Source organism: Mycteria americana, chromosome 3 (genome assembly GCF_035582795.1).
Source record: "Mycteria americana isolate JAX WOST 10 ecotype Jacksonville Zoo and Gardens chromosome 3, USCA_MyAme_1.0, whole genome shotgun sequence".
NCBI classification, from domain to species: Eukaryota; Metazoa; Chordata; class Aves; order Ciconiiformes; family Ciconiidae; genus Mycteria; species Mycteria americana.
The window spans coordinates 25,148,170-25,169,949 of NC_134367.1; the positions used below are offsets into that span (position 1 = coordinate 25,148,170).

Here is a 21,780-nt window from a genome sequence, read left to right on the forward strand (position 1 = left end):
CCCAAAAGATCAGTTAGTACTCACATTTAATTCTCACATATATCTCATTAGAAACTTATTACAAAAATGCCAATTTTATTTTTAAAATTTTTCCTATCTAGTCTTTAAGAAAAATCATCAACTGTAAATAATGTTTTTAAAAAATAGGGCCATGGTAATCCCTTAATTAAAGTTTAATTAGAATCTGGAAATAACATTTACGTTAAAGTCAAACATACTGAATAATTAACCTGGATGAAAAGCTATATAACGTTTTAGTTTTCTATAATACAATAAAAATGTCTGAGCTGTTTTCTACATGGAATGTGTTTAATTATGATGTGAAACTACTTTCCAAAGAAGCCTGACTAGAAGAATAATCTTCACTGGCTGAGCTAAAACATAACAATTCTCTCTTATTCAGCGACAACATGTTATTGTTTCAATGTATAATATATTTATGCAAAGAGGCAAACAAAGGCTTTCAACTCATTGTAAGTTTTAACTTTTGAGTCAATCGCTGAAAAGATATGAATGCACATATGCCTAATCAGTCAGCCACAGCTGCAATCTGGAGGGGAAGGGAGAGGGAAGCTTCCCAGCCACAGTCATGTCATATAACTAAGAAAGAATACATGTGCTGTATACTGGCTGTACCTAACCAAATTTTAAATGCTGAGACTGTTTTGATTTTTTTATTTTTTACTTTTAAAATTCTGAAATTTAAATAATGGAGCTCATTAATAAAGATATTCCTCAATGAAATCAGAAGATTAAAAATGTACATATATCAGGTCAGTAAATCACACTATTTTTAATATACATGTTATTTTCCAGCATATTGAGAGTCTCCATTATAAGCACAAAAGAATGCATTACATTAAAGGTTATAGTGAAAGAAGCTAATACATTGCTTAAACATTATAATTTAACAGCTATATGTTAATCTGTAAACTGATTGAGATGAATAACAGACATTAATTGTATGTCTGTGGAGCATAATTGAGCATAATGATATCAAGACCTGGTTGAAGACTCTGAAACATGCTCTTATAAAATAAAAATAGGATATTAGAAGCAGAGTTATGCAATTAATATAAAAAATAAAAACTAAAATATTGGTCAAACAATCTGGACTTTTTGGGTTTGTTATTTTATTAATTTAGGAGGGACAAGAAGAGTTATGTGTTGTTACATGCTTACCCCTATTTATACTCTTCACTAAGCCTCTGTTGTTTGCAATTTTTTAATGAAGGATAGTGGCATAGATGGAAATTTGATCTTACCCGCTACAGCCTGCTAATGTATAAATATGCAATACATTCAACCAATTAAAGCATATCACCATGATGTTATGTTCCTCAAGTCCATGTGTATTTTCTAGTTGGAAAGTGGGTTCTGTCTGCCACCCTAACCATTATACACAACTCAGGCAAAGATATTCTCCACTATTAAAAATTACTTTGAAACTGTTGCGGTAATTATCAGTAATTTAGTATGCCTCTTTTCCCTCTATTAGTAACCTAGTGATGATACCGTTTATTCCTTGAAAGAAAACTCAAGGATGATGAAACTTAGAAATGCCTGCTCTAGGCTTACCTGAACAATATACGCTTCAAAGATCAGATAACAATATAGGAAAGTTTCCTTATCTGAAAATGATTGATAATATGTTGTGCTGGAAATTAAGTGACTGACATTTGCCCATCCACAAAACTAAACTGCACTACAAACAGATTAATTCATACAATATTATGGTGAAACTCTCTGACAGTTCTCCACAGAACCAAATAGCTTTAACATATGAAAATATTCACATAAAATATGAAATATATTTATTGCCTGTCCTCCAAAAGTACACACTCAAATAATTTGTCTGAATTATAATACATAGGAACAAAATATAAAAAGAAAACTTAATATACATGAAATAGATGAAAGAAAGAGAAAATCTTAGAGTAAATAGGAAGCTCAAAGTTTTCCTTGAATGACTTATGAGTTGTTTTCTTTCCAAGGATTACACTGTACATAATGATTTCCCTGAATGCATGTCTAATTGTGAGAGTCCTAAAAAAAGCCTAGTTCCATTAATTTATTTAGCACAGGTTTTATCAAATCTCCAACCAGTAACAAGGTTTTATATCAATACTGGTAGTGCAATGACATTTATAAGCTAGTTGTGTGTTTGTAAAAAACTGCACTCATTTAAGGTTTACTAAGTACTCTAGCTCTATGCAAAAAGACAACTGACATTTATCTGAGCAACTCAAATATGTTTTTGAAAGTATTTTTCTACTAGTCTCAGGAGAAAAGAAGTATCTTTTTACCAACAACATCATAATTAAGAGCTTAAAGCTTTACTGCTCACTTGAGCATCAATACAAATTAAGGTTGTAAACTTGACATTTTCAGCTGCTTGCAGTGGTTGATATACTTCCTGACATCTCCAAGAATTCTTAATAACTTCAAATTATATAAAATGCTCAGGATTATATCACTGAGTCACCAGATTTCTTTTATAACACTGTTATGAACTAAAGGATATGCTAGTGGAATAACTTCATTAGTTTATATAACCATGTAAAGTCAGGAATAAAAAGTGAGTTCAAACAGTCTATGAAACAGATGTTGTTATACTGGTTATCAAGAAGCCTGGAAGTCAAAAGATTAAATATTTTTATCAGACTGACAGTTTACACTCTTGAATGGGAGAAAAATCTCAAACTTAATAAAATTCTAAAATGTTCACGCCTAAAAGTTCAAGCTGACTGTCATCTGCTTCTGTGTCAGTGTTGTACAGCTGATGGGAACACAAGCATGGAAGCAGCCTAATGATCACCTGGCTGCACGATCCTTCTTGGACCTTAACAGCCATAAAGCACCTTGGGTGTGCCACCAGACGTGGCACACCCATGACATGAGTGGAATAAGCTAAATTCGGGCACGTTATTCACCTTATCATTCCTTTTTTTGGCTGTGACTCTAGGCCCTATCAGGAAGGTGTCCAGGGACAACTTATTGACCTGACATCACTATTTGATATTGTTACAAGGCATAATGTCATATTACCATATTACATTATCCTGACCTGGATATGCATAGCAATGACTATGTCTTTCTCATCCATGTAACAGGTAAATGTATGTTTGGACCTATATTAAGAAAGAGCATAAACCAAGCCTTTCTCTTGATTCAAATCTGCCTAAATACTACATCAGATCACAAGCTGCTGGGCAAGTTTGGGCATGAGTGGTCGTCACTGTGGTCAAAACACAATTGAAATGCAGCTCAAGAGGAAAACTAATTGAAAAAAAAGTGCATTATTTAAGAATTACTTTAATGAAAAAATCTTTACCTATTGTATCTAAAAAAAGTCCCTGCTTTAGCCCATGACCAGTAACAGATTGCAAGAAAAGTTTCCTTATAAAATATAGTCTTAGCATGTCATTGGTAGAAACACACTGTATCTATTGGTGTTACAAAATTAACCTGTGACCTCAAAATGATGGTATGCTGATATTAATATTGTTTTCATCCTTACGATTACACTTTATGCACCCTATCTCTATTTAAGTGTATGTGTCATGTTGTTCTTTATACGTATACAGTAATATAAAAAAAAAATCAGTCAGTTTTAGGGTCATTGCATGGCAGGACTGGTATTTAAGTTAGAGCTCAAAACAATTTCTTTCAATAAATAGTTCACTTATTTAAAGTAAGTACTTTTGGTCAACCTAAACCAATTTTATGGGTTTGTAAACCAAATCAATGGAAAAATACACTGAAGTCTTTCATAACCTTACTATATACCCAGGTAAAAGAAAAAATTATATTAGAGACATAACTAGAACTTACAGTTCAGTCTTTTAATTCCTTTACTTTCTAAACATATCTATTGCTGAAATTCTGAAAACTGTCTTAATGACAGCCTAAATCTTATTTTTTACTCTGAATAAATTTCCTTCTCATTTTTTTGACTCTGTAACAAAACTTTAAAATTTTATGTTTAACATAGCCCTCTCTGTACAAGTAGCTACATACACAAGTATTCACTGAGAAATGTTAGAGTTTTTTATCACGAAATCTCAGCTGTGGAATACATAGTGTCAGTAATTTCTCCATGTCTACGGCAGAAGACAACACCCATTTTAGCGACATTAACTATGTATAATAGCATCTTTTGTTTTCCTTCTCTTTACTTAATGAAGATGTGTGGAGTGACACCTGGTCATGCTGGCATCAGTAAGGAAAATTGTCATATATTATAATGGAAAGAGGATTTCAGTATAGATCCTTTGATGTACTTAGGTCTGGTAGTACAATATATCTCTTTCTTCTAGGACAAAACAATTTAAATTTCTGGCCTTTTCACAGAAACTGTAGATGCTTTCAGAGAATTCTTACAGAAATATATTGAACCATTCTGTTAAGATGTCTGGGGATCTATAACAGAGAATGAAGGACTTTCAGATACAGCCTATAGCATAGCTTTTTAAGAAAAATAACCTTAGGTGTAGATTATTCTTCAGCATTTAACATTTTTTAATATGGGTTAATAGCTTTCTGTTTTAGCAATAACAATATGATTCTAATATGGTTTAGAAAGTTTAACATCAAAGTTAATGTTCCCTGTAGCATCTTGCATTTTACTTATTAATAATGTACTTAATTATAGGTAATGTTTAAATTATTTTTGTCTTTATAATACCTGACAACTGATGATGACTTATAGAAAAATATCAAGGCAACTATTGTATTTTCTAACAGAGTAGCTGTTTATCGGCTTTGTCAAGTTGACAAGCTAATCTCAACATTACTTTTACCATCCACGTTTCCATAGCTCACCTTCCATTGCAATATAGTGATACAGGTACAGTGCTATTCCTCTGTATTAAAACTATTACTAGTTACCATTTCTTGAGGACCTATGTCTGAAATCTTTCTTGGGGATCCAACTATTGGAGAGCTGCATTGTACAATCCAAGAAGCTTGGCTAATTAGGCAGACTACAGAACTTAAAGTAAATATCAACTGTATTCAAAATCAAGAAATTTGAGTAATAAGAATATAGATAGCACTACATATTTCTGACATTAAGGTGTAGGATAGGTGAATGTAGGATAGGTGAATGTAGGATAGGTGAATTGCATCATCAAAATGTTTCTCTATTTCATAATTAAAATGAGACAAAGCTCAGTTAAAGTAATAATTTTCTATAAACTGAAGTCTGACACTTTGTAAATGTTAATATAAAAATTGGTTGTACTGTAATAGATACAAAAGCAAGATTCAGTAGGTCAGTTGTAAAATATTGCCCAAGAGGGTGAGGAGTCAAGTTCTAATCCTGAGCAAAACTCAGACTTTTTGGTAAAAAAAGATTCCAATAAGGATACCCTTTACTTTCTCTCTCTAGACCATGTATAAGCCATCAAAGCTTGCAGTTTGCTTTCTTTTAAGCTAACTGCAATCACAAAGACAGTGTCTTTGAGGTCACATGTTGCAATCCATTAACTTTCTCATCATTAAAATGAGATTCTATTTTTGGACAGGTTCTTTGACTGTTAAACAAAGGGGAAGCAGAATCATTGAGATATCTTGTGACAGAATAGAGGCTGAAGATTTTACACTTGGCCTAAAGCAGGAGATATGTTGAGAGTGCAGATGGATAAAAGTTTTGTCAACAGTAAAAGCAGATGAGAAAATTCTAATAAAACTAATTAGAGCATTGAGGTAAAACAGAGAAAAAGTTATAATTCACCTTTCTATTAAGACATTTACTACACTTCTGAGATTGTAAATATTTCATATTTTACAATTCTGGAATTAATTTCCAAAACTACAAAAACATAGAAGGAGTCACAATTGATTGTGAAACAAGACCGAAAGCCAGAATCCAATCATCAAATGATAACAATAAACTTCATAACAGAGATACTACTACTACTGCAAAATTCACAGTGTATACTTCAAGTGTTTTCAGAAAGTCCCCAGAAGTAAGAGGCTGAAGTACATAAATGAAATAAGATATCTTTGATAAATTAGACAAATACAGAAATTAAAACAGATGCCTTTAGCTTAGAAGTACCAGAAAGAGATAGCAGAAAAATAACTCGGCAGTTATTTAAAATAACTTTAAATTTTTTAACTTTTTCATAGAGGTATGACGAGATAAAGTCCATAATTTTGGTTTGAGGGAAAAATGAAAAGTGTGAGATACATAACTCGTGCCAATACTCTCTTTCCACTGTATACTATTTCCACTTTATGTAATTCACAAAGGATTCTATAAAGAAAATATATTGTCTTAATAAACACGGTCCCTAGAAATGACACAAGTAAAAAAGACGAAATGTGAAAGAAGTGACAAGAAGGGGTGGGATTAACTTAAATAAAGAATATGTCATTTCCCTCAGGCAACACAACATACTTGAGCTGTGCAGCTATATAGGCTGAATGTGTTGCACAATGTCTTAAGATACCTTAATGTCTTAGCCATAGTAATGGTATGGGTCTGCATCTGCTTTTTTACTTCACAACTCTGTAACATCTCACTTAAGCAACTGTGATAGTGTTTCAAGAGTCTCTGCGATGGCACTTTTTCCTTGTTGTTCTCATATTGTTATTCTCATGGCAATGGACCTGCAAATCCCAGTAGTGTTGCTATGGAGGATTCTCATGGGAAACGATTGCCACCGTCATGAGAATCATTCCTTCTTTCTCCCCCTCTCCTTACTTCTTGTCTTGTAGATTTCAGTTCACATTAAAGAAAAGCAAAACAAGGTGCATACAAAGGTAGCTAATAGCAATTTAAATACTCAATAAATATCCAACAATATATGCACACAAAAACTTAACAACCTGTGAATGCAGAACACTTGACCTAATTAGCATACTTCAATCAATACTGTGAGTGGGAATAACCAATGATGAGTTTGAGTGAGTCCCAAAGAAAAGTATGTAGTACTAGGGAAAAATCATGGTGAAAATATAACCCTAAACACCGTCATCATCACCACCTGCTTCAATGGAGATACCACTTATTGAAGGATACTGGTGTGGAGAACCAACACTGGGCTTCCTGGCTGACCTCTGGGGAGCATTTTCCCTTCTTGTTCCTTTCATCATTAGAGTTCACAATATGCCATAAACCACAGACACCACTTATAAAAGCCTGAGCAGGCAAACCTGTCTTAATGTCCTTAGTGCAATAAATGTATAGTTTACTAAACTTGAAGCTAACATTTACATAACTTTTCACTCTTTATTTTGCCTATTTTGGTGTTGAAACAGTAAGGTAACTACAGGTGAAATGAAACATTTAGATAGGGTGCTTCAGTTTATTGGAAATGTTTAGGGAGAACTCCCACTCTTCTAATTAAGTTACTTTCAGTTACTGAACAGTGAACAGTATTTCAGTGTTTTGCAGCATCTTTTGTACAAAAGTATTTTGATAAAATTACTATCAAAACATTTTCAAGATATGTGCCCATAAGAAACTATTGAAAACAGTATTAACTGCTTTTGTCCTTATCCTTAAGGTGAACTAATTAACATGGAAATTAGCCAAAAGTGATACCATACGTTAATAAGCAAGAGCTCTTTCTAGCTGCAGGTCTATGCAACCTATTAAAATGGAAAATTTCAATACATGCATACATACTAACAGATACCAAGTATTTCTTCCTAGAATGAATCAACTTCACAGAGTATCAAACTGAAGCTCACAGTCAAGAAAAATTAAAGATGCTTATGTTGTCAAGGTTCTCATCTCTTTGAGACAGAAGCAACACAAATAAGGCTAGGGTAATTTAGATCACTTTTTGGGGGGTTAAATTTCCACAGTCTTATACATCATCTTAATTTCCACAATCATATAAAATATATCTGTTCTATTGTTTTGGTACATACTAATTTTGACTTAGGTCTGTGAAGATTCCTGGTGAGGCATGAAAACAAGTTTTGTAACTACCCCAATAAAGTTTGAGAAAACTAACCATAATTTTCAAATAATATCCAATATAAGGAATTACACAGGTTAGCAGAATGTAACATTTAAAATTTTTCAAATATGATATAAATTTGTAGTTTGGATTGACCTTCAAGCAAAAAGCATTAGAAAAGTAACTTTCATGTTTACTTCAGATTCTTTCTAGTTATTATTTTGTGGGTATTTGCAAAGCCATATCTCCATTAACCATTAATTAACAATAGAGACAGTATCAAAACTCTAAATTTGTGAAAAGACTAAATGACTATTTGAAATAAATTTGTTGGGATGTAATGAAGGAAGTTACAACATGAGTTTAAAACAGTTAATTTAGTTCATACCTTGATAAACAGCTTTGAATCCTGGTGAGCCAATGCTGTCATCAGATTGTAAATGAAGCCACATCTGGTTGCTCATGCTCACAATAAGATCAGGAACACTAGATCCAGTGAGTCTGTATGTAGGATAAATTGCAGAGTCATTTGCAGAGACATAAATTACTACTACTAGTACTACCACTACTACTAAAAGACACAGCCTTTTAAACTATTAATATTATATTTAGGCCTGTTTACCATATATTACCCTAGTGTTCTGATTAGCTGTTTTTTGATAAAATTAACTATTCTATATGGATTAGAACAATGTGAAGTCTTAGGAAAAAAAACATTTTGAATGACTGCATTCTAGTTAACAATGTTTAAACACTTCTAATAAATCTGTTCTTACCCAAACTTTCTTTAAGTAATTAAGCTATTAGACATGTGGTGGACTGTATGAGTTAAATAGTTTTCACTTATTTAGATTAGTATTGCTTTGTTTGCCATGCTTTTTGCAAGTGAAGGAAGTTGGTTTACATGCCTTACAGCGCATGTGTCCAGAAGAACCTCGTCTACTCCATTCAAATAACTCACAATGATCTCTCAAATTTACGGGGAAAATGCTATTTCTCATACAGCAATGTGTGATAACTATGTATAGATATGTACATTTCAATATAACACATATAAGGCAAGCTGGTGAATATCACCATAAAACAGACCTTCTCAGTAATATCCTTTGTGCATCTAGAATTCTGGTATCTTAATGCAAAAAGATGTGTGTCAAAAAATGATTAAGGAAAAAAGTATCTTTGTAGATTACTTCTTAATGGTGAAAATGCCTACCACATAATCAGGTTCCAGTACTGTATCTGAACAACTGCTCAGATCTTGGTGATAGCTATACAGTCTTTCAAAAGGTAATGGGAAAAGTGGCACATAAAAAGTGGCTGCAGAATATCTCTGTCTAAGCTGGTATCAGATACGGAAACAAAAAACATCACAAGAAGAGGACATCTGCCTTGAACTCCATGTAGGTCTCCATGTATCAGAAGCTTTGGAGATGGAAGCTACACGTACTGCAGTAACTGCAGTTGATGTAAGGAAATAGTAGTGACTTTGTCCCTTTTGTTTATGTAGACTCTGTTTTGCTCAGATGGGTCACATACTGGATTCTCTGCCTTTCTTCCAACTCTCAACTTTGACTATGATAAACAAATACTTGTGAGATAAGTAAAACAAATACTGTGCCACACTGAGACAAGGTGTCCCAGAAGCAGAATTTCTCAAGAAAGAAGCTGTAAAGAAAACAGAAACCAGTATTTGGATTCTTCCACAAACATATTATTTAAATATAATCAACTGGATGTTAACACTATTGCAAGTTAAATGCAAAGATGTAATAAAAGGAGAGGCTGAGCAGAAAGAAGGTGAGAACTGAGGAACCATGAGGCAAGCTATAGGAATCCCCTCTGTCTTGCATCTAAAATCTCATCCGTCAAGGTTATGAACAAGAAGCTGTACATCCCATATCTAAAATATTTTGGCTTCTTACTCTGATATATTGAAAATATTAATTTTTTTTTAATTTCCCATCTGAGTGGAATGGACTGGGATCTTACTAACTACTATTGTCTATGCACCTAGAACTGCGGCTGTAATGGTTGAGTGTGCTCTTGTATGGTCTAGAAGATTTTTGGTTATGACCTGGTAGTAAGTAGTTGACAGTATTATGGTATTATAGGTGCAGAAAAGTAGGTGGAAAAAATTAAACCTATTATAGGTCAGCATAAGCAAACACACAAACAGAGCTTAGCTTGGATAAGTAAGGAAGTTCATAAGACACAGTGATATGTAGCTAAGTTGTTCAGTTTGACCTGTGTTAATAGTAAGAATGAAAATAAAGCAGCTGCTTAGCCTGAAAATTTGAGTTGCTTGTCGAACTAATTAGGAACTGTACAGGTTCAAAAAGAAAGATGTTAGTTTATATCCAGAATAACTAATATATTCTTGCTGATAAAATAATAATTGTTGATAAAGTTATGACATCCATTTCAATGAATAATATAAGTAGCTTATAAAAGGAAGAAACCTCACCAGATAGTGAGTTACATAAACAAACGTAGTTTAGGAGATGCCTGCAGAAATAGATATATAAAGAAAGAAAAGGTGAAGAGTATATAGACATTTTGGAAATCACCTTCTGAAACCACAGCAATAACCATTAATTTCTGACCTACCTTTCCAGTTAAAACACTTAACCAAAATACCAGGCCATAACTGTTAAGCTATGCTCTGTATTCTGCACTTTGTTATAAACAAAAGTTTGAGGGTTTTTACCAATGAAGAAAAAGTCACTGATGTCTCTTGACAATAGTGGAGATCTATTGGAAGACAACTGGGAACCTGTGGTTTAACTGCAAGAATTTCTCAATGGCTATTCAGATGTGTAAATCTACTGCCTAACCAAGTAACAAGTGTTTAAATGGCTCTGTTTATACACAGTAACCTGATTAATGTATGAGACCTACATTGATAATTTCTGAACACAGATAAGATGAACTCTAAAATTCTAACTCTTTATGAGTAGTATAGGATACTTTTACTGTATGTAAATGTCTGTGTAGCATGTAAATAAAATATTTTTATTTTTAAAAAAAGCAAATAAAAAACCACAACAAAACAAAATAAGGTGTAATCATATTACACAGACAGAGATTTTTCATCATAAAAACAATCCAATAGACGTGTTTGTTTTTTTTTAAACTTGTTTCCCAGTGAAATGATAACTGTACATTCACACTACCCATTCATCTGACCCTTAGTTGACTCCCTAATATAACTTGAATTGACTAATTAATATTAACCAGATTTGTCAGCGGAAGAACATAATAAAGATATCTAAATTCCCACAGGCTTAATGAAAATTACCATCTTGCTAACAGAGAGACTCAAGTTGAGGAAGTCATCCTTTAGTTTAATATCATCTCCCTTCAAAATGCCGATGGCCTATCCATAGACAGTAGATAAAACCAGCCAAAATACATGCCAGTGTTTGCTCAGGTTCACATCTAGGGGATATAGGAAGAGAGCCAAGACTGTTGGAAGGGAAAAGGAAGGGAAAGGGAGAAAACAAAACCCAAAGAAAAACAAAAGGAAGCCCAAAAAGCAGAAATAGCAGAATAGCTATACAGCAATAGCAGAATAGCAATACATAGCAGAATAGGGGGTTTTGTTGTTGTTGGGTTTGGGTTTTGGTTTTTATTTTTTTATTAGGGGGGTTTGTTGTTGTTGGATTTGGGTTTTGGTTTTTATTTTTTTATTAGGGGTTCCCTGAGAATAACCCTGTTTATAGAACTACATCCTTCAACTAGGAGAATGGCAGATAGGGTAGATCAGATGTTTAGGGAATGGAGGTCTGTCTGATAACACACGCTGTTGCTGACTCAGAGTTTGTCCCAGTCTGTAACCATCTTAAGGTCAGATTGTTTGCAAGTTCAGGAACAGAGACTTGGAGACCAGCCGTTCAGACAGATTGGCTGGTGCTAAACTCATTTCATGTGGAGATGCAGAATCCTAGGTTATCTCTACATGAAAGAAGTTAAAAATGTTGAGGCAATTGATGCAACTGATGAAGTAATGGAAGTCAAACTCAAGCCAAGCTTCTCAGTACTCTGAACAAACTCACAGGTCAGAAAAGACAACTGTGAGAGAAAGAAACTTTTTGCACCAGTTTGCTCTCGGGATTTAGTTATCCAAATGAAACCAGAGCCAGGCTTTTAAGAATGGTGTCCAGGACCAGAAATGCTGTTTGCTTCTATATAGTTTAGGATACATAAGCAGCACAAAATGGTCTCAATAAATACTTGAATTCAAAATGTTAATGGCGCAAGCATGGCATCAAACTACGAGTATATGTAAGCAGTATGGTCATAAAATAATATTACTATTAAAAAATAAATAATATTACTATTAAAAAATATAGAAAGTATGTGATTAAAGAGATGAATGTTGAATTCCTAAAATATTTTATTGCTGTTTTAAACAAATAAACAAGAAAAAAGATCTCCTGTTAATTGTGATGAGTTGAGAATGAGAAGACTGACTTGTATATGAACGAGGCTGAGATTTGGATTTTAGGCTTGAGATGTAATTTTCAGGGGGTCTGAAATCAATTTTTAAAATATATAACAACAACTATGTTTTCATTATGCTTTTTTTTCCTCTCACGATTTCATCAAAGAAAAATTCCAGTGTGCACTTTTCATCTATGTGTATGTATTCAAACACCTCCGTTACAATATCTATTTCCTACAAATGTTAACTACTCAATAATCTTTAATTTGATGTGCTGGTTTTGGCTGGGATAGAGTTAATTTTATTCATAGAAGCTAGTATGAGGCTATGTTTTGGATTTGTGCTGAAAACAGTGTTGATAATACAGGGATGTTTCAGCTATTGCTGAGCAGTGCTTGCACAGAGTCAAGGCCTTTTCTGCTGCTCACCCCACCCCACCAGCGAGTAGGCTGGGGGTGCACAAGAAGCTGGGAGGGGACACGGCTGGGACAGCTGACCCCAACTGACCAAAGGGCTATTCCATACCATATGACGTCATGGTCAGCATATAAAGCTGGGGAAGAAGAAGGAAGGGGGGGGGACTTTTGGAGTGATGGCGTTTGTCTTCCCAAGTAACCGTTACGCGTGATGGAGCCCTGCTTTCCTGGAGATGGCTGCACACCTGCCTGCCGATGGGAAGGAGTAAATGAATTCCCTGTCTTGCCTGTGTGTGCAGCTTTTGCTCTACTTATTAAACTGTCTTTATCTCAATCCACGAGTTTTCTCACTTTTATGATTCTCTCCCCCATCCCACCAGGAGGTGAGTGAGCGAGCGGCTGTGTGGGGCTTAGTTGCTGGCTGGGGTTAAACCACAACATTTGAAAAGAAAGTAATCCTTTAAATTAAGGATATTACACATAAATGTGAAAAAGCTTTGAGTCTTTTCTGCATTTTCCTTTATTTTTCTTGTTCTTTCAGTATGCAGAATATTTTAAATAAATGTGTTTTGGAGGAATTAGAACAATAAAGTAAGCTGAATGAAGCACAGAATTAAAAAGTCAATAAATATGCCTTTGTGACATTAAACTACTGTATAAACCAAAAATTTCTTTTAAAATTCAATCATTAGCACTTCCTGAGTTTTCAATGTATGAACATATTTTCTTTCTTTGAGGTAAATCCCTTTTCACTGCTTGCCCAGGTTTTCTTCTCCTTTTAAAGAAACAGTTTTACAGTATTTTTCTGTCCTTCAAAGATGACAAGTCACTATGCTATTTGTGTGCTTAATTGCAACTATATCACAAAATAAATCTCCGAAGGTCTGACTGTTAAAGGTGTGATGAGCAGTAAATGTCACTAAAAATCTCTAATTTTACTTGGCTTTGTATTTTTCTTTTAATACTACTAATGTCAACTACCTAGATAATCATGGGAGAAAGACTCCAACACAGTATTAAAAAACAAACAAACAAACAAACAAACAAAACCCCCAAACCTACTTTCTCTCCTAAATTTTACAACTTCTAAAAAATTCAGAACGAATAATTTTTGAAGTAATGTCAAATAAAATAAGTTACTAGGAAGTCAGATTCAATAATGTTTGAGATATATAAAAAGGCGGCCTGTTTTTTTTACCAGTTATGGAAGGGTAGGTTGTTTTCCAAGCCACCAGTAAGTTTCCAAACTGTGTGTAAATAGAAGAAAAGGATAAGGGTTTACTAAAAACGCATTTCTCTGTCATGGATGGTTGTCTGTGTACTGAAATAGCTGACATGAGCAGCAAGGTTTGAACCACTAATTTGTGATTTCTTCTTTGTATTGGGGAAAAAAAATTACTAGTTTTCTATACAAGAGAAGTTAAAAAAATTCATGTTTTAAGGGAATCATTTCAAAAAAGGAAATTAAGTTTTAATGTAACTGCTGCAAGAAAAATATAAATCATAGCATTTGAAGGCAAAGCAGACTTTCTAAAGCAAAGTGTTAATTTAATTTACAAGAATTTAAGAACACAAAACAGGGCATTGCTGAAAACATTTTGACTGATAATCTTCACCTCACACATGATTATCGCTGGTGAATTATTTTGTAATGGTAGTCACTAGCTCCTAGCCAAACTCTGTTAAATATGAGAAATAATGGCAGTCAAAACATTATAGCCTAAACATATTTAGATTAATTTTCAGTAAGTTGTCTTGCTGTATTTCCAGAGCTAAGCATCTCAGCATACATATCCCATAAAATAATATTGTTAAATTTTCAACAAGTAAGGCTTACAGATGAAGCAATTGTTAAAAATCATAAAATTGATGGGCATACCCCCCTTTAATTCATTAAGCTGTTGATGATAAGATTTTCCAAAAAGTTTACTATAAATACTAAAATGAGACTGCTTTAATAAACTAAAACCCAATATATCCCTACTCAAAATGCCAACTACACTGTCATAGAAATGCATTAAATTGATTTGAAATAATTTGCTCTTCATCAAAGAATAGTGTTTGTTGTACCATCTCAATGCTATTTTACATGAACTTAAAAGACTTTCTCTAATTATTTTTCCAATTTCTTCCAAAAATTAAATTTGAGCTGGATAGTCTATACTTTTTTTTTCTCCTTTGTAAACTTTCAGTATCCCTTCCTATTCCCCTCTAGCTGTAGCGCTACAGCTTTGAGGTTACACAGATAATTGCTAATGGTTGAGAGTTTGGACACTATAGAAAGCTTGTGCTAGGACTGATCATTTGTATATCGTGATCCTTGTCAACTCCCTCAATCTTCTTTCCATAAGGTATTTAAAGGTCCCCTGTCTACTAATCCACCATTAGCCAGTTTCCAGTGTTCATTGGATGGATGACTTATAAATATCCTGGCATTACTGAGCTCATTGTAAAGTTTAAGTACTAAGTTTACAATAAAGCACCCAGAAGTAGCTACTACCTTGAGGGCTTTAGCAGCTGAGAACTGGAAAATTTTGTATGGGGCTGAGGCTTGTCTGTTCAGACGTGACAATTTTATATGGAGGAGAAAGGTTCATATCACTTAGAAATTAGGTTTGGATTTAGAAATGTATTTATTTTTGCATATTTAGTTCAAACTAAATTGTAAAAGCTATGAAGCTTTAGAATCAAATGCGTGAGTTTGTACACTGATATTTTGTAGAATTTCTGCAGAAATGCTGGCATTTAAGCTGCCAACAGAAACTTGCTCAGCATAAGAAAAGCTATATTATTTTTTAAGAGATCCTGAGAAAGTATAAATTAAATCTAGCCAGAAAAGTCTTTGCTATAAGCTGCTTCATTCCCCTGAGAAGAATAAAAAACTGCAAGGTGCTGCTCATACCCCATTAAATACAATAGAAGTTATTAAAACCAACTAATAGAAAATTTTGGTAAGAAAATTACTTTGACATTTAGTTATGAGCTTTCTCATGATAATGTAGTCTACAAGTGGACCTAGTGTTTTATGAGGAAAGTTACTTTCCAGCCACAGAAGACCTTTCTCGAAAGCAAGTGAAATGGAGCATATCTGTGATGCAGTTTAAATATAATGTATTTCATAATGCATGATACAATCTAGTGTTTAATAACTGCAAAAACAGTGTCTCAATAGAAATTCAGATTCATTACTAATTATTGTGACACTGCAGTTTCATACTTGGGCCTTCCTGTATTTCCACTGTATTTAAGTTATTAATCATTTACTTTCACAAATGATTTTCAGGGTAATGTTAATATGCAAAGTATTGCAACCCAACAAGCAGATAAATTTAATTGCATAGACCTAATTTACATCAAAGATACAATTTACAGTACAGATGAAAGGGCCAACACTGCTGTAAACCTAAGTGATAGGCTGTAGAGTCATAAGGATAAAACAGTTGCTATTTTAGTAAAAAATCATACTGAAGGAAGAGCTAGAAGTACTGCATGTCTCTAGTGAGAACATTGTACTAGTGCTAGAAATGCCATGATAGATTCTGGAGTGAATGTCTGCCACAGAGATCTTCAAAATGTTATTAAAGTGAAAAATAGTTATAGGGGGTGATGTGATCATGGGGGCCTGCCTTCTTAAGATACCAAAAATAGCAATTAATATGAGTTAAGACTATTTTAGATTTTTTTTAAAAAAATTTTTTAAGCAGTCATGGAAAATAAATGTGGAGTACGTAGTCACAGGCTAAATCCCCTCAAATGGAAAGGTAAAAAAAAGAAATTCGACAATTGCTTGATAGGTAATTTTAAAAAGGCAAACTTTTATACGTGAAGTACTCACAGTGTAACAAACAGAATGAACAATTTAGGGTGCCAAATTTCTAAGTTCAAAAACTTGACTCTGAAGGAGTTTTGGGATCCCTGTAAGCCAAAATGTATCCCAATACATTTGGGATACAAAAAATTGGAAACCTTTTTGTCAGTCACAAGCAGTTAAATTAACATCCCCAGAAAGATTGTTCCAATATTTAATTGGTCTGCAAAATACAAGAAAAAATAAACATGGGTGTTGAAATTCTCACTCCCAGTTCTTATTAGCTTAAAGTCTAAGCCCTTAAAATGGGATTTTTTTAAAATTTTCTTTTTCAGGTACTCAGAACATGGAATTCACTTTACTCAGTAGTAGCTATTGTCTTGCTATTACAACACAAGAAACAAGCGTCACGCAAATAATCCAATCATTTTCCAGTCTTAGCTTTTAAGACAAATTAAACTAGGGGTACCTGGTTCTATGTATTTTGGTATCATAGTTCAGAAAGTAACCATTAATAAATATTATAAATTCATAAACAAGTAAGTAAAATTATGATATTGTCCTCAGATATGTCCCTCCAAAAATTTTCTAATGAATTTAAAATAAATTCTCTGGGTGTTAAGTGCACTCATTTGTTATAATTATATAAAATAAACATTTCAATGATTTATATGGACTAAAAAACCTCAAAATATAAAACGATAATGGATTGTTTTTATCAAATGTGTTCAACACTGTCTTTATCCAGTAGATTTCTGTGCAATGTCAAGTAATGTTATTATGAAATAAATGCTTCTAGTTTATCTTATTTAGTCATTGCTGATTTATTAACCCTGTAATTTTGTTTTGTATTCTCTAATCAGGATTCATATGCTCACTTAACCCTCTAAAAGCTACAACTAAAATATCTTGTGACCACAAGTTCCCATTATGAAGGAAGGAAAATGAGCATATGCAACCAAAATGAGATGGTTAACATAGATGAGATTAATCAATCTGTCCAGGATTCTATTCTTTCCATTAGCCCAGACAGTATTAAAGACCACTATCTTAACATTCTCTGTCTAGTTTGGAATTTTCCTTCAAATTTATATCAGTTGCTACACTTTCTACATATTATATTATATTATATTATATTATATTATATTATATTATATTATATATCATATCAATCATATTATATATATTATATAGCATATTATATTATATTAATCCATGAAGCATGTTTAACCTTACTGAACAGTGGCCTATGTGCTTTCATGAAAATTTTGTTCACAAATCCAATTGTAAGTATAAAAAGTTTGAAATTAATCAACGGGTTATTATTTTACACAAGTTGTATTTTCTGTTTGCTGAAATCTAAGCCTTTTATTTTATTCCTTTAATTGCTTGTGAATACAATTAGAGTTATACAGATAGTACCTGTTTCTTAAAAGAAGCTTTTTTGCTTTGAAAAAAATTTAATCTCAGTTCTCTGCAGTATTTAGTCTCTGATATTAAAGCCTATAGAGATGCTACTAAAGATCTGGAGTGAATTTTGTAATGAACAATTTTCTTCAACAGCACTTGAATGTTAAGCTTACATTATACAAACAAATTACATACATTAAATTTACAAAGTTAAATAGATATCTCATGACCAAAAAAACAATATATAACAAATTTCCAAGGAAAATTTTTGAAGTTCTGTACTTACACATACAACACTGTTCTGGTATCACCAACCTTCCCAGCATCTCCAACAGTAAGAGTATCATATCCTCTTTCCAGCTCAAACTCTTCAAAAGCAAGCTTTATGACCTATTAAAATTAAATGTCAGTTATTTCAAAACATACCCACAGGTTATCCGATTTGTTCTAGTCTTAAAACAAATTATTTGGCTACCATAAATCAACTCATGAAGCACTCACTCATGATTTCAGTTAGTCTGATTTGATTTGAAAAAGATATACAGAAAAAGAAGAAGTGGAGAAACTTCTGTATTTTCCAATACCAAGAACAAAGTCTTTGCCATAGTACTTTAGAGGTATCATATACTAAAGATGCCAATCACCTCTAACTGGTGGTAATTTTTCTTATTATTGAAAAGTTATAAACAGCAGTAAAAGCTTTTTTTTACTATAATAATTATATAAAAATTACATCGCGTAATACTGGAAGTATATGAAGTTAAAACCTTCTTGTCTGTTGAATTATACAATAACAAGACGGCAGGTGTGAACTATCAATTCATAAGAAGGTGGAGGAGGCTGGTGCATAGAAATACAATAGCAGAAATTTCCTTACATAAATTACTAACACTAAACTATGATTTCACTCGATGTCTAATCATGAATTGCCCAGAAATTTAAAACTGTATCCCTCAGAATTGTTTGAAAAAGTATTTATAATTTACTGAAACTTTAATTTTATAAGATAAAATAAAGTATGAAAATGGATTTAGTTTTGTACAGAAGAACAATCCTAAAACAAGCACTTTTTAGAGTTCTGTATTTTTGAGAAGTAGTTGCAGGTTATATGTATGTATACATATGTACACTGCACCTTTTTGTATTTTGATACCAAGGTTTCTGCGGGCAACATGATATAAAAGTGCAGGAAGCCACAGTGATTTTCCACAAAATTATTAATTTTAACTTTATACTGCAGATTACCCTAATTTTTGCAGATACCCCTGGGCAGACTTTCACACAAATTCAGCCATTGCATGAAAATGCAATTAAATTTTCTTCTGTTTTGTGGCTAAAAACAATATTTGTGTCAAATTTGGGCTTTCTGCATCAGCTGTATTATGTTGCTATTTTGGCAGCAACATGTGAAAAAAACAATGGTTTCCATCCACTTAAGTTTATTTCTATGTGTTCTTCAAGGCAGAGTTCATTTCATCCAAATTTTACCCCTGCAAAGAGGCAGCATCCAAGCTAAGCTAGTTGTTAAAACTTTCTTAATATTAAAAAAGAAAGCCAGCAAATCTCATTTCTCCTTGTTGGAATGGGAAGAGTCTAATTCTATCAACTTCAGAGAGGAACTTACACTACTGGAGTAGATGAGGCTTAGATTGAATTATGTTGCTTCAGTTTCTAACCCAAAGAAAAGTCTGTTTTTAATAAAATACCCATTGATCTAAGGTAATATATTGCCTCTTGCTATAAATTCATGTCTTGCTTTTCATACCTTGCTTTGCCATCTCTGCTATTTGTGTGCTTATGTTTTTAAAAGTATGCTAAAATTGACTCCAGGACTAAGTTCCCTTGTATGTTTTAAAATGGAGTTAACATTTACAGGACTGTCATTAAAAGGTAAAAGAGTGGGAGGTTTAAAGAAAAGCTAAATGGTCCTAGGATATCTATAGCTATGAAAAAGATTATTAACAGAAATATCTGTATAATTATTTTGGCAGTAAGTCAGAGATTTTGTTTTGTGATCTAATACAAGTCCTTTACAGCATATTTTGCAGACCTATCAGATTTTGAGATAAAGTGGACTGCATTATCTACATTGTTTCAATAATCACACGAATTTCAGGCAATATGTTGTAGATAAAATAATATACATTTCCATCTGCTCCTGATGTATCTTCTAGTATTCCTAGATTATAACAGTGGCTAACATGCAAAATTTCATTACTTAATCAAACCTGATAAAGCCAAATAAAAGCAAGAAAAATATGTAGAAGCATAAAAGCAGAGTTGTTTCTGGCAATAAAAATAACTACTTATATAAGACTTTTACTTTTAATGCAAATTTTATTTTATGTGGCAGGGGGAAACCTGATAGAATATTCCATGAGAAAACATGGCAATATATTATTTAAATATGCTCCATTTGGTTAGACTCACAAACTCTTTTACATTACAATTTAAAAATAAATGTGAATATTCACCTCTTTAATAATAAAATAAGTTACAAAAAAGTAATTGGATATAAACCATAAATGAAAGATTTAAAGACCTGGTTAAGCTTATGGAAAATGTCACAAGAAAAGTTTCTTTATGGGAAATACATCGTGTGTGAAGAAATATTAGACACTATTAAACAAAATCTTGTTATCTTCACTTCCATACTAATTGTTATTCTATGCTAACACATAAAACATGTTGGAAAGACATTCAAATGGTTGAGAGTTAAGAAGACTAACTTAAATTCCTTTAATCTGATTCATAAAACCTAAATTTTACCATGTAAACATTAAGCACCCAGTCTAATCATGGCTTCTGCTACAGTCAGTCGACAGAAAATGGCACCCAGGACAAAAGTCACATTACCTGTCTTAAGGTGGACCAAACTGCCATTTACAGTTGCCCTTTCCCTTGACTATATGGGGAGTTTGGATGACTATGGGACACTACTGCTTACATAGATCTACTTAGATAAAATTAGTTCCTCTGTAGATATAGCTCTGAATCATCAGAAGGATTTTTAAGATTTGTTAGATGGAGGGATGGTTGTTGGCTTATTTTGGAAAGAGAATGTAAGACAGTTTTGTATGTATATAGGTATGAATACAGCATGGGAAAAACCTAAAAGGATTGAACCAATATCAGCAAGAACAATATGCCCATATGTGGTTAAATAATATTGATTTATGTACTGGGGGAAAAAAGCAGCTCCAAGATGCTTCTCTAGATTAAATGTTGTTTTGCAATTTAAAAAAATCCAGTAATACTAATCTGATCATCATCATTAAATATGCTTACTCTGAATTGATTAAAATAAAAGAATTAATTTTCATTAAGAAAAATTGGAAACACAAAAATTACTTCCAAACCTATTATATTTGTTTCTGGATGATCAATTATACTTCTTGCAGAAGAATGATCCTGTTTGCTTTCTGAAATGTATGAGACAAAATTCCCTTATAAGCAGTTCAGAATGATTATTTATGATTAGATAAATAGACTGTGAAAACAAAAAAGCTTAAAAATATGAGATACCTAAGGAGGTACCTAATGGAAGCTCTGCAAGTGAATTTCCTGTCATAGTTACTTTTTCCTTAGAAGCATTTTCCTTTATCCTAGCCACTCCCACACTTTCTACTTCTGCTGGCATAATTGCTGTAGCAAGTAATGGGGAAAGGCAGCACCAGAGTTGTACTAACAGAAATTTCTGTATGGACATTCTTCCTGGGAGCAGCAGTAGGGAACATGACAAGGTAACATTCATTTCCAAAATGCCTAGGTGTACACGTTCTT

At 33.0% G+C, this 21,780-nt stretch overlaps 1 protein-coding gene across 1 annotated transcript in view; it reads right to left on the reverse strand.

Annotated features, from left to right (window-relative positions):
- Positions 1-21,780, reverse strand: part of CSMD1 (CUB and Sushi multiple domains 1) — a 1,314,206-nt gene that overhangs the window by 374,373 nt on the left and 918,053 nt on the right. Inside the window, exons 11-12 of the mRNA XM_075498045.1 lie at positions 18,284-18,387; positions 8,308-8,420 (exon numbers count right to left, since the gene is read on the reverse strand). Of these exons, the coding sequence (XP_075354160.1) occupies positions 8,308-8,420; positions 18,284-18,387 (217 nt within the window). The remainder of the gene's footprint in view (positions 1-8,307; positions 8,421-18,283; positions 18,388-21,780) is intronic.